Genomic DNA, 15052 nt, shown 5'->3' on the forward strand with positions numbered 1-15052 from the left:
TCTCCCAAGATCAACACAAATCTACTTGTTTTTAATCTGTGTAAATTTGTCCTGCTGCAGCTGATGCATATGTGTAGTGCATCCCATAATGCACACACGCTACCGAGCCATACTATCACTACTATAAATGCAGTAAAGTAAAGAATGAAATGCAAATGTGTCAAATAAGCAGCTCTATAAAGAACATGCTGACCGCAGGAATCTCTCTGTCAGCATTTTTCTGTAATCTAAGTGGACTCCCTCCGCTGTCATTTATTTATTCATTCACCTTTCATCTCCCGGCCGGCTCTCTGCACACCTCTGACACCGGCCGCAGAGCTGCAATTATTACTGATTGATCCAGAAGTACGTACACTGAATCACAAGCTGCTATACAGAACAATGTACGCACCAATCAGGCTGCAGCTAATGATGTTTTTATGAGTCTTTATTAATCATTCAATCTCTATTGTCACAAAATACAGCTAGAAATGAACAACAAGTCCAAAAAACAATTAACACTGCCACTAACGGTCGTTTTTAAAATAATCTATTTTTCTATAATTATTTTTTCGGCTAATTAATCAGCTGTTTGCTCCCTAAAATGTCAAATGTGTCCTGAAATGTCTTGTTTTTTTCCACAACCCAAAGATATTCAGTTTACTGTCAGAGGAGGAAAGAAACCAGAACATATTCAGGTTTAACAAGCAGCAATCAGAGAATTTTGACTTTTATTTCCTGATAACAGCAATTCATTAAATAGCTGACAACTGATCGATTAATTGTTAGAGCCCTAAACACAAATGTATTCAGTTTACAATGAAACAAACCAAAAGAGACGCAAAATAAACATTATTTGCTTCATTTTTTGACGAATGATTTAATCAACATTTCTTTCAGAGTTTTAGAAAAGAGATCGGCCAGCTCGCCAAAAAAAAAGACAAGCCCTGCTCGACGTGTTTCTTCAACAGCCGCAACATCCAGAATACCCTCAGTAATTATCTCAGTATAAGTATATTTATAAAGCTGACAGCTTGAATCAAGCAGTCTGATAAAATTATTACCATTTATAAAACAAAAAAAGCTACTAATTCCTTTGCACGATTCGGTTTCACTCCTCCTGAGAGTACTTCAGGCTTGCTTCTCTCGTAACGAGTCGACACAGTAAGACTTTAACAATATTATTTCACAATTTTAGACGGTTACCATGTTAATAAAAACGGTTTAAAGTCGAATGTGTCTGTGTGTACTTTCTTATTGGTAGTGGCGGAGTCCGGCATTCCTGCGCTAGATTCAGATTGCCTACCTAAGAGGCCGATCACACCGAGATGTGTCACTGAAAACCATCCAGATATCCAGTGTTTATTATGGTATGGAGTGCCTGGCTTACCGTCTTCTCTTCTGCTGCGCGACACGTTTTTCTTGTGCTTTTTAGAAGTTGAAATATTTTAACTACAAGTATAACTATTCAGCGCAAGACATGGAGTCACACCGCTTTGGCCTCACTTCTGCTGCTTCACATTCAAAACATTTAACTGTTTTAAACATGCGGTGGCTTTTATTGTGAAGCAGTCACAGGACATGTGTGATTTCTTTGGCACCGTGGTCAGCAGCTCTGACTGCTTCAACAAAACAGATATTTTTTATTTTTGTCAGGGAGTAATGGAGCAGCCACGGTGAGCTGGTGACAGGCTGCACACCTCCAGCTCTTTTCACTGCGTCCTGCTGCTGTGTGCTGAACTACTTACACTGAAGTCAGATCAAAGCTGTAATTATTACTGACTGACTGTTGGAGCGAGCGTTTGGCTGCACTGTAAACAGACGGACCAGTTTGATTCTGTTGGACTGTAGCTGCTCGAGGAGCGTGTTGGCTGTAGTATTAAACTGCACTTGCTGTTACCACGGTAACCACGAGCGTTGCCAAATCAGCCAGGACTGAACTCTCAGGGAAACAACTTGAACATAATAAATAACATCCTGATAGATGAGCACACGTTTCAGGAGAAGAGACACACAGTGGATTTAACGAGAGCGATCACTGTGTCGGCTGCCAGCTGCTGACTGAACTGATGACGTCACATGTGTCAGGATCTTAGCACCCTTTGTTTGACGGTTTCCTGAGGGAAAGCCCTGGTGTAGTATTTACTACTTTCTCCTTCTCTGTCACATACGCCCTCCCCTCCATGCAGCCTTCACTCCTCCTGTCCTTCCACCTCTCTCTCCTTCCTGATCAGCACCGACGTGGCTTCTCTTTCTGTCCGCGTGTCTCAGAAAACGCTGACTGTCCCGTCTGTCAGAAAGTATCAGGACGCTACAGCTGATAACGCAACACACACAGGGTCCTCTGATGTGGTCCTCACCACACACACACATAAAAAGCAACAAAAACAGAGAAGACGCTGTCACACTACTGTCATATTTTTTGACTCATTTGCGCCTTGCAGCCACAGCGACAGCTCATGGATGCGTGGGTCTTTAGAAGCAAGAGTCCTTCATGCATAATGGCAAAGAGGACAGGAGATGAGGAGGGAGGAGAAGCAAAGAAAAAAACAACAGAACAATATTTTCTTAAGAGTCAAATCAAAGCAAAATGATCAAACGATGGAAACTTAAACTGCATCAGCCTGAACAAACGCTTCATTCAGCCGCTGCGAGCCGATGGAAGTTGCAGTTGAGCGAAATGGAAGGCAGAAGGTTACGCAGCATTAACTGCTTACCTTTATCCACTACAGAGAGATTAAACAATCAATGAGAGTAAGAAAGGGGAACAAAAGAGAGAGGAGTTGTTAGACAGAAAGTTCCTGAAGACATGCTGAGTTAAAGTCAAACCAGGGAGACCTTACCGAGTTCCTCCAGTTCAGAGGTCATGGACTTGGAGCGCATGGACAGGGCTGTGGTGGGGGCTCTCTTAGGTGGAGGAGGAGCTGAGGGACGCAGAGACGAAACACAGACATGTTATTTTGTTTTATTCAAGTGTGAAGTGACTTTTCTCACAGATGATGCTCATGAATTAGAATCAGGGCTGAAAAACACTGTGATACTTTGGTTTCTGTGATACATACAGCAAAAATATTTATAAAAATACGTGAATTTTCACCAGATAACTTGAGACGCTCTGTTTGGAATTAAATTAAATGTGAATATTTTCTGGTTTCCTTCCTCCTCTGTGACGGTAAACTGACTATCTTTGGGCTTTAGGAAACACTTGATCGACATTTTTCACCATTTCCTGACATCTTGTAAGCTTCCTTTAACTCTTCTTGTTGACGGGCAGTTAAAACTTTGAGGTTCTGAACTGTTAAATGAAGTTCTGATAATCTGACATCTAACAAGCTGTAATTACGCCGCCTCATTTCCTCCCAGAGACTCAGCTGACTTTTGACATCCAGCAGCGAAGCATGTGAACTTCTGCTGCTGTTATTTTTGTTTGCATTGTGAACGTGGAGGAAGTCAGGTTTCTGTCTGCCTCTGAGGGATGTTATTACATAACACATCATCAGTCAGCACACTGCTTTACTGCAGAGTCTCTGGCATTTTAATACAGGAGGTACAACTGTTAGCAGAGCCGTGCAGCAGGAGGTTTCTCACACCAGCTGTGTGCTGCAGCTCAATATTATTTTATTTTCTAATCCATGTATGATTTTGTTTCACACTGTCAGTCATTTCTACCCCAGTCTGGACAGGATATCTCACTCTGGTTATAGGTTTTCTTTGGTGTAGAAATGTGAAAAGTATAATTTGAGGTCGTTGTACCTTTTTTGCGTGCCGTGTCCTCGGGGTCCAGATTCCGGCTCACCGTCACCACCTTGATGAGGAGCCGGTTGCCTCCCTGGCGGATCATGTTGACCACCTGTCTGTGGCCCACCTTCACCACATTCTCCTGGTTCACCTGCCGTGGACACACATCAGTGGAGTCATTAATGGCGGGACTTGGACTCACATTGTTGGAAAGTTTGGAACGAATAATCTTATCTGCGTTATAATTTGACATGTATGATCGATGTCAGCGGGTCAAGAGGCAAAACTGGTCGGTCCTTTTAGTCCGATTGTGATTTTGAGAAAATAAACTTCACTGTCGATGTTTGTTTACACAAGACGGAAAAAAAACAACATCTCTGAAAAGCAAATTTAAAGCAACAATCCAGAACCTTCATGGTGGTAAACAGCATGAAAAAACCAGCAGCAGACAAGACATTCAAAGACTTGCAGCAGTTGCTGACTCTCACTTGAAGCCTGCGGTGGCTTCACGCTGGGCCTGATGCTATTTCCAGATAGACAGCTCATCAAAGTGACTGACAAATGATGCAGCATCAACTCGACTGACCACAGGAAGAGGGAGGGACTGATGGTACACTTCGATATGATAAAATGTGTCCCGATTACACACAGTGTGTTAACACTGACTGAATGTTTCGAGGGTGGGTAAAGAGATGTACAACATTGTGTCACACAGTACCGTTTGATTGACTTCCCTCTAATCCTCCTCCAACCTTTGGGTTGGACAAATTACACCATCAACATCATTTTTGTTTTTTATTTTAAAAGGAAAAGTTTGACATCTTAGAGAAAGACAGGAAACGTCATTTGTCATTATAAATCCAGCTCCTATACTTTTATTTGTCTCATGGTAAAAAAACTGAACCTTTAGAGCTGCACTGATTAGCTGAAGCTCCTTCAATGTGAGAATTTGCTGCTTTTCTTTCTCATTAATGGCTGTAAATGAAAAGTCTTTGGGTTTTCTGGACAACACGAGCAGAGGATTATTGGGACGCAGGGGCTTTTGTCCATTATGGTGAAAATTTGTGACTTTAACAGTTCGAATTATCCTTTGATTCATCCTGCAGGTAATGTCTCCCAGCACTAAGTAGACTTCAAGGAAAAAGCCTGAAAAATGCAATTTTCAACCTGACCATGGATATGCAAATACGGTGCTGGTTGGTTGGGTGTTAGCTCTTTCTTCCCGTCCTGCTGCCAATCTTCATAATTGCAGCATTCATGTTTGGCGGCAGGAGAGGGAGCCGCGGCCGCTGCCCTCACAGTCAGCCTTCAAAGACAATCAGAGCGAGTTGGTTTGTGGCCAAAAAAAATCCTGCTGCTGAAAATTCAGCCACGATTCGATTATAATTAAAGGTGACGTGTGTGTGTGTGTGTGTGTGTGTGTGTGTGTGTGTGTGTGTGTGTGTGACACTAGCGGGCAGCTTGTATATTAACATCTGAATATAGCTGATACCCAACACGCTACACACCCACATGCTCATATCAGATTTAAACACACACACACACACACACACACATATATTTCATACTTCCTCTTTCAACACGTACATGCGTGCCCACATGGAGGAGGGTTTAATCTCATTACTGCTCGTCTAATTTAATATGGACCCTGCTGCAGCGCTCCTCTCATCTCCTCCACCCCTCCTCTCTTCTTCCAGACAAACGGAGGAGGGGTCAGATGGAGGGATGAAAAGAGAGACCGGCCCGGAGCGACGGGGACGAATGATGGATGTCAGGAGGGCGGAATGAGGAGGAAAATGTAGAGGACGATGGAGTGACGGCGGCGAGGGGAAGTGATGGCGACACGCAGAGAAAGACTTTATATTTTCTCTCTCGTGGTTTTAATCTAACAGACGCCGGCCGGCCGTCACGAGGGCGGACATTTTGATAATTAGAGAGAAATGCCCCAACAGCTGTTTCACTGTGACCTCGTGTTCCCTCCATCGGGCTCCATCACACACCGAGCCTCTCTGATACCATCCAGTACACTGGTTCACATATAGGGGGGTGGCCTTATGTAATCCGCTCTGTCTGTCCACCCTATTATGTAACTACGCGTGAAGGATGGACACACACACACACACACACACACACACACTCATGTGACCGTACACACACTCATGAATATTTTCTTCTGCCAACTTCAGAGTGAAAAGCCAGCTTGGATTTGGTGTAAGACTGGTTTTGGAGAGGCCTTTGCGAGGATGAGAGATGAGTCTGACACGCTGACAAAAAACTGAGAACACATTTATCTTCGGGGGCTGAGTTCACATCTGAAAGTATGAGGAATGATTCTCTCCACTGACTCTCTTTACTCACTTCACAGCTGTCAGAATATGAAACTGAATCCATTGTTGCATTTGTCAATTCATTTTCCCACATTTTTAAAAAAATATTTTGACCTATTTTTTTCCACTGAAAAATAGAAGCATAAAAATTGGATTTTCATTTCACAGTTAACACTTAGGAAACTGAACCCAACTATAAAACTTGCCCACTCGGGCTGCAACTAATGATTATTTCTGTCGGGATCCACGGATTAATATGTTCATCGTTGATTTCAAAATGGACTCTGAACTGAACTCAGTCCCCCAGAAGTCCCGTCTTCACAAGACCCCCCTGAAAACAAAACTCCAGCGGCCCCTTTTGGGTTTTTCAACACTAATTCTGCTCCAAACCTGGTTCATTTCCTTCAGCTTCTTCACAATAAAAGCCCTCCGTTATTTAGTCATTTTAAAGCTTTTATTATGAAGCAGCATCACAGGAAACGCTGTGTTTTCAGCAGCAGTAACTAAACATGAACCAGCTGACAGTGAACATGGTGAAACAGTGAAACACAGCAGATGTTTGAAAGAACAAACAGGACGAGAGAAACTAAAGAGATTCAGTTAGCAGCTACAGATGTACTGAGAGCTGAACACACTGGCTTTATAAAACCTCTTTCTCTCAGGTTTCCTGCACAGACATGAGTTCAGTATTGATTTGCAACAAACACTCAGTCGCGAGACGTCACCACGGCCCGCTTGGAGGCGGGGCAGATGCGGCTTGGCTCTGCCCGGAGCAGGTCCATGATGGAAAAGCAAATCGGGATGGCTCAGTTTGACTCGGCCAAAAGTGCTGGTGGAAAAAACGCTGTTTGTTCTCTCTCTCTCTCTCTCTCTCCAGGGCCCCCCGCCCTCTGAGCTACTCTTTCTCCTGGGCTCAACAGGAGCTGCAGAGAGCTGCCAGCTGCAGGTCCAACCGGCCCACAGAACTGCTCTCTACAGCAGCAACATGAGGTCCTGCTAGAACCCAAGCTCAGTTAGCATCAGCAGCGGTGACACAAAGCTTGTCAGCTAACTCCACAAGCAAGTTAGTACAGAGCTGCTAACTCAGCAAGGAACAACAGGCGAGACCAGTTTCCTCCACCTTCTCGGCACTGTTCAGCATTAGAGCCGTATTTTTGTCTCCTATGGATCATGTCATCACCCACATCCTCCCCGCTCTGATGTCCTGATGTCAAATAAAAAACAAACAGATAGTAAACTGCAAAAAGGGACAGTGTCGATCATACAGCAGCGGTTGTCAAGATATTGTTGTTAAAGAGACGAGAAGCACGTGCAGCGTTTTTTTCTCTCAGCGCTCCAAAACGTACAGCAAGTGCTTTTCTATGTGGACACTATGTGGACACTATGTGGACGCTATGTGGACACTATGTGGACGCTATGTGGACACTATGTGGGCACTATGTGGACACTATGTGGACACTATGTGGACACGGGCCCTGAGTGTCTCCTGGGGGGCAGGATAGCAACTAGCAGGGGACCTCCGACGCCAACAGTGTGTGAGTGAGAGGACAATTGTGAAGTTCTTTGTCCATTGAGGTAGAAAAGCACTTAAATACAGCCCATTTACCATTTTAACCATTAATAGTACGAATGGAAATGAAAAATGAAGAAGTCGCCCCCCCGATGGAGCTCTGCTGTGTGTGACGGGTCAGACGAGGCCACCAGGGAGCAAATCAGTGCGTCAGCTATCACTTACATGCAGTCGATTAGTGGTATTGATTAACTTCTGCGGTCGTTGACACCGGTGTGAACGCAGCCAATCGAACGCTGACACTCATGGGTTACACATGAGTGTGGTTTATTGAGTGAGCGAGCGAGAGAGAGAGTGAGAGATGAAGCCTGAAGGCCATAAACAGCCCAAACACTCCTGAACCAATAAGTACAAGAAAGAGAAACAGCACTGAAGCAGCAGCTTTATGCCTGAACATTAACAGTTTAATCAATAGTACACACACACACACGCACACACACGCACACACACAGACAAACACATACACTTAAAGATGGAAAACGCAGAAGATAAACCGGGCCTCCGGTACAGTTTGCATGTAAAAGCCATCCGTCTGTCAGATCAGGCAGAAGGAGCCTATTCAAAAGCCATTATCATTATCATAACCATTATAATAGTTCCACAACATTAAGCATCAGCCGGCCCATTTAGCAGAACACAGGCAGCCCAGAATCTATCTGATCGCTCGATCTCATCTCAGGCAAATATTCCTCGCTCGCTGACAGTCGCTAATCTGATTAATCAATTATAATCTGACCCACACAGGCGCCGCTAATCCAGCCCGTCAGAGCCGGGAGGGGTTAACAAGCCCGCGCTGAGCTCATCTCTCTACACCAATATAAATACAGACACGAGTATTTAACATAAATCTTTGTTTACACCTGCAATACCTCACTGAATACATAATTCATACATTGTGTTGTTGCTGTCGGGTTGAGGATCGGGTGGTGTTGGAAAAGAGGAGGCAATAAAAGTACAAGTAAATAAAAGACGCCAAATCTGCGATTCAAATAGGAACCTGCTGTACTGCTTTTTTATTGCAGGAGAGAACACTGGATGACAGCAACAACAACAACAACAGCGATGAGTTAATTGTTTTCAGAGGCCGTTAAAATCTTCATTTATGTACAACTCTGATCCTAAAGAGTTGTCTGAGCCGATCAAAGACCCCCCGTCACACTCACGATGTCGTGATTTCAATTCTAAATCGGAAAATGGATCAAAATGAGCTTTCAGTCTCAATCATCTAAATCAAAGGCTGCATCCAAAAGTAAGAACACGTCAAAGAAGACACGACTAGCTTAGCATTAGCCTGCAGCTGCCCTCTCGAATCCTGTGTGCACGATCGACTGACCAGACCAGAGCTCCTTCATTGGTTTCTCTGAGAGGAGGGTTCACTTGTGGAGAAAGGACTGAACTGAACTAAGCAGATAACACTGCCAAAGATCCTTTATTGGTTTGCTTGGGAAGAGGGTTTACTCGGGACAGATTTGAGAAAATGAACATTTAAAAAACAAACTGAATTTGTATCTTTTGTTGTTTATTCTTGAGTCACTGAAGGGTTTTATTTATTGAACCTAACCTGCAAAAAGCCACCAGGATAACATCAAGCTGTAAATAAATAAATACATAAAATATTGTTTTAAGGAACCATTTTAAATTCTAAAAGACATTAATCAGGGGATAAAACCAAAGATCTGTTCATCCTTCTCATCCATGAGTCTAACAATGACATCATTTATTTATTTATTTATTTCTAAATCAATAATCGAATCGTGACCTTAAAATTAGAATCAAATTAATTGTGGACTTCAGTTTTTTGTTGCTCCTGTCTGAACATGTTTAAAACAATAAGCAGATATTTACAAAATCAATCAATGAATTCGATGAGGTCACACATTAAATATATTGTCTTTGTGCTGTTTTTCATTGAGTTTATATCAAAGGATTTGCAAATGATCACATTCTGTTTTATTTATGATTTACAAATCGTCCCACATTTTTTGGGGTTAGGGTTTAATATTGGCTTAAATATTGAAAAGGTGCTGGCAGAGGATGAGGCTGCTGTAAAAACAACCTTCTGGTAGTTTCAAAGTGAAACATTTAGTAAACCAAAACCATAAAATGAAAGATGAATGTCAGACCGGCCCGAACAGCTGAATGTGCACAAAAGCAAATGTCAGCGATGAAATACAAATGAACAGAGAGAGAGAAGATGGAAAAGCTGAGAGAAATGGGACAACAAGGTGAAGAGACACTGAAGGTCAGATAAATGTAGGACGTGAGCGCTGAAGATCACCTCTGTCCTTCACCACAGGCCGGATACAGAAGCATGTGGAGGAGAAGCTGCAGCAGACGGAGGATCTTGATCTCACTCCATAATCCAACCAGATCTGTGCGGTGGAAGAAAACCAACAAGTCCTCCCAACAAACCGATCCGTCACCTCGTTCTCCTCAGATAATCGTGAACACAGGTTGTGTTTTGGCATTTGAACAAATGACTAATGCTGTCACTCTTTATCACGAGTCACCAGAAAACAGATGGAGAGAGGTCACACAGCTCCACTCAGATGAGGTCTTCTCTCAAAGTAACACATTTAATTCATGAGTCTTATTTTTACACAAAACTTTAACAAATCATGAGTTTATTTAAGGTGTGTACGTAAAGGTTTAGTGTCCGCAGACCTGTTGATCAGTGTGAATCAGGTCCTAACTTCAGCTTGAAATATTTTCTTTTGTAGACAAATTTCGATACCTCAGCTCAGGTTATCCACAGATCAGGATCAGATATCAAGATATTAAAACCTGTTCTGTATCCTGCCTGGGACTATGTCAGGAAAAAGGTGTTGATTGTTCAGTCTCATTCCCAGGTTGTCAAATACTTCGACTTTGGGTTATTGTATTTTATTTAAATGTGATAAACACAGATAATACTTGATTGGATTTTCTCCCATTTTCCAGGAAATTAAATCTTCCAGGTCACGTTGACAGGCAGCACCGATCACAGAAACACCGAGCTGTATGACGACATTGTTGAAGAAGCTGTATTTAATTATGGATCTTAAATGCTGATACCAAATCCGCTTAAGAAGGTCAGTGTCGAACTGATCCAGTGGATCAGATCAGATCACTGAATCCATACTCATCTAAATGTTATGGTAACATGACTGCAGTAACCACTGTGGACACTGAGGTCACCTCTGCTGTAAATCTTTCCTTTAGATGTTTTACAAGCGGATTTGAGCCGTTTTATACAAATGAATAATCAAATCAAGGACTGATCAGTGTTTATTTATGGGCTGAGAAAATCCCCCTGTGTCTTTGTCTCAATAATTAAAGATCTGAATAGTTTTTGCAACCGTGTTTTTGTTTTTATATTGTTTTTTTAACCTTTTTGTTTTTTTATGGTCACATGGAAATATCACGATCTTTGAATAATGGTCCAATAGTTCCCAGTGAATCTCAAAAAGCATTTTTAGGAGTGTGAGTCTTGATCACTTGATACAATCTGATTCTGATTATTGGGTGTTTGATTTGATTCAGACTTGATTGATTGATTTTTTTGATAATACACAGTCACAAGGTCTAACAATCCTCCACTTCAACCACATTAAGTTGAGTTTCAACAGTAACATCTGACGTCTTCTCACTGAAAATGCTGAAAATAGTTTTCCATAGCTCACAAAAAGTTAACGTTAATAGAAATAATAATAATAATGATAATAATAATAATAATAATAACACAAGTTGTTTGCAGGACAGACACATGTTAGGAAACATAAATAAAAAATTCAAATAGAAATGTTATCCAAATAATGAAAGAATTCAGACTTAATTGATGGTTTCTGGTCACATTTTTCTGGTGGATCGTTGACTTGAACGTCAGTATTTCTAAAATCCAGACATAATCCTCCAGTTTTTTACCAAAATGAGTTCTGTTTGAACCGTAAAACATCTGATGTCTTTTGACTCGTCAGTCACAAGGAAAAGACGTTTAACAACAAATTAAATTAAAAAAAACATAAATAATAAAAAAAAAGAAAAAAGAAGAAGTGATGAAACGCAATGAAACTACACGCGACCACACACACACACACACACACACACACACTGACACAGGCGTGTTACAGGTAGCTGTGTATGGCTGTAAACCTTCACCCACACATGAAAGCAGCAGCGTTCATCAGCATCTGAAACATTGGAGCTGATCTGCATCGAGGCGGGAGGGTGAGAGCTCTCTGAATCCTGTGTGTGTGTTTTCCCCTTGTAGGAAGCTGGAGTACATCAAAGCAGGCTCATTAAATACAGAAATATACAGACAGTGTGTGTGTGTGTGTGTGAGAGAGAGACACACAGGGAAACATAAAGAAGAATAAAGTAAAGGATTGAAACAGGATGAGGAGGGAGGCAGCAGGGACGGAGACGAGAGTTTGATTCTGATGACTCAGAGTCCTACTTAGAGGAGTCTTCACTCTGATGAATCATGTGGCTGAATATCAAACGGACGATGAGAGCACATGTTAGGGCACGCACACACACTCTACACACACACACACACACACACACACACACACACACACACACACACACACACACACACACACACACACACACACACACTCTGGATGCAGTTTCTTCAGTGGTGGCCTGCACATCAGCTCCACCCTCAACACACACACTCATCTCATGTCCTTCTGCTGAAACACACTCCTACAGCACAAACATCACGCCCAGGTGACAGTCTGACTGAGAGGTATCGTCTCTCGTTGAATCTGCTGGCTCTCCTCGGGCATCACCAGAGGAGTCACGTGACCGAGCCGTCAGCCAATGGCCAAACAGAAGTAAGATAAGCCTCTCATGCAGCACAGAGGAGGACACTAATGGATAGTTGGTGGCGGTTAACTACCGCTCTGCCCTACTGGCACACATCCAGACAGTCGACAGGCACAAACCCACGTCTGCATCACACCCTGTCACACACACACACACACACACACACACACACACACACACACACACACACACACACACAGTCTGTTTTAAATCTCTGTGTTCAATTTGTTTGAGCTCACACTACAATTACAACTCAAAGGGTCAGTTCACCCCAACTGTGGAAACTGTATTGACATAGTTGAGCTGAGTAACAGTGACAAACAAATTCTATTAATCTCTGTTGTTTGGAGGCGACCTGACTTCAGAAGTGGTTTATCTCAGAGCTCTGGCACATAAAAACTGAAGCTGTTGGCACAGTCAGTTAGGATTTGTTGTTGAAAGCACTTCAGCATCTTTAGCAGCTCCTGAAATGAAAGCTAGAATCACCTGCTGGTGGACGGTAACACCTGGAATCAACAGTATCCTATAAAATCTGCTTCTCCCCATCAGGACAGTAACGCCATGTAGGTCCAGCTCTGACCCGATTCCAGACCTCTGAACTTTCACTCACATCAGTTTGATTTAATTAGCAATTCAAAATCTGTCAGGTGCTCTGCTCATCAACAAAATGAGTTGATGGGATTAAGAATGGGGATGTTTTCCTCCTGAGCCCGAGTCAGAGAGTCAGAGAGTCAGAGAGTCAGAGAGCGGTGGACGTATACGTTTAGAGCCAAACAAAGCGGAAAGCAATTATAATAATAATAATAATAAGCTTTTCATTTAAACAGCACCATTCAAAAAAATTAAAAAAAACAGACAAATTAAAACAATGAGATTAAACAAGCGATCAAATGAGAAACAAGGACAAAAAATACATTTCATCAGCGTCAGAAAAATCGGGGTCAACTAATCTACAGCTCAAAGACTTCAGACTCGTGTTGGTCTGTTGGTCGTCTCCTCTCTGTCCTCATGTCCTCCGTCCCCTCAGTCTCTCCGTCTCCTGAGTCTCTGCTTTACTCTTAAAAGCTGCGTTATCACTGTGTACACAGTAAGCCACAACATGTTCCCGGTTGCTAAGCGACAGTTGCCGTGTGATACCGCTGGAGGTGGGAGTGGTGCTGAGAATGTTATCAGTGTTGGTGGTGGGGGGGATCGTACCATTCATCATTAAAGGGGGACTTCATTTGATACCAAGCTCCTCTTTTGTCAATGGAGCGCTTCGTCAACATCTCAGCCCCATTTCCTCCTCCTCCTCCTCCCCCCTCCTCCTCCTCCTCCTCCTCCTCCTCCTCCTCCTCCTCCTCCTCCTCCTCCTCCTCCTCCTGCTGCAGCCATCTTAAAGGTTTTAGTCTCATGCCATATTTTCACAGCGGGCTGCGATGTGGTTGTTTTAAAAATAAAAAGCAGCTCCCTGAGCTCCGTGGGCTCAGGCACGCTGCTCTTTGTGCGCTGTACCTATAAATAAATTATTTATAGGAAACGACGCTTCCACTCTGTGTTATTTTAAGACGGAGCGTCATGTGATTTCACTGCGTGTCTCTGCGTATGCGCGTCGACTTGTGGGGTTTGTGTGCACACAGCTGTATGTGTGAGAGCTTCCTGACCTTCACTAGTTTCTCTTACGCTGAGATCCTGCAACACGGCCGTAGAGAAGAGCTGTCAGTTCACCAGCTTTGCTTTTTTACACTCAACCAAACAAACGGCGGCGTAATGCTGCTGCAGCGTGTGATTTCAGAGGTACGCTCAGGAAGAGGCGTGACGTGTAACATCACAGTGTCAGCGTCTGGTGCGGCTCCTGGCACGCCGCCTCACACTTTTAACACAGATGCAGATTTGGCTCTGTTGCCTCCTCAGCTGCCAGCAGAACAACAGATTCCTGCAGGGTTGTGTAAAAGAGGCCACAGAGAGGTATTGATCAGTGTTAAAGTGTTAGAGTGAGTAAAGGGGAGCTGATGATGACGATGGAGGCCTTTCTTCATTCTTCACACACTGGAGGTGTTTTAATTTGTGTGATTCATTCGCACGTCAATATGTGTTGTTTTTGTCACGAGTACCTTCACACAGAGTATTACACAGCGAAAAAAGTGACTTTTTTCAGAACAAGGTTGATTTTTTTTCACTGCAAATGAAGGCGTCAACTAATCAGGTTGAAGGAAACTGACGTCATGTCACACCTCGTGACCTGCTGACTGTTTATGCCGTCACGCTGTATTTTATGACCAAGGACACAAAAATATAAAGACAATTTGACGAAGGTGACCTCGACGGCTCCCTGCACAGACAGACTGCTGTACATGTTGGATCTGAAGCTGAGCGCTCTTCAAATCCACCAGACTACTTTGATAAAAACAGTAATTTTTCTTGGAACGTTGGCGCTGCTGGTCCACTGCCGCCTCGATCGGTTAGTTTGTTTTTACATCTTAACGGACCGGGCCGGAGCCTGGACTGGGACAGGCAGCTGAGATGAAGCTGGTGAATGCGACCAGCAGAGAAACTCTCCGTCTGCCTTCCCGGAGGTCCCCACAACAAGAATCAATACTCAGTATCAGACACACATGAACCTGACTGAGCTCAGACGTGTCACATG

The 15052-nt window shown here is 43.2% G+C and overlaps 1 protein-coding gene across 1 annotated transcript in view; it reads right to left on the reverse strand.

Annotated features, from left to right (window-relative positions):
- The window catches only part of LOC140994315 (SH3 and multiple ankyrin repeat domains protein 2-like), a 62645-nt gene that overhangs the window by 19074 nt on the left and 28519 nt on the right, over window positions 1–15052 (reverse strand). Inside the window, exons 5-7 of the mRNA XM_073463885.1 lie at window positions 3733–3868; window positions 2823–2903; window positions 2697–2705 (exon numbers count right to left, since the gene is read on the reverse strand). Of these exons, the coding sequence (XP_073319986.1) occupies window positions 2697–2705; window positions 2823–2903; window positions 3733–3868 (226 nt within the window). The remainder of the gene's footprint in view (window positions 1–2696; window positions 2706–2822; window positions 2904–3732; window positions 3869–15052) is intronic.

This window comes from Pagrus major, chromosome 4 (assembly GCF_040436345.1).
Source record: "Pagrus major chromosome 4, Pma_NU_1.0".
Classification (NCBI taxonomy): Eukaryota; Metazoa; Chordata; class Actinopteri; order Spariformes; family Sparidae; genus Pagrus; species Pagrus major.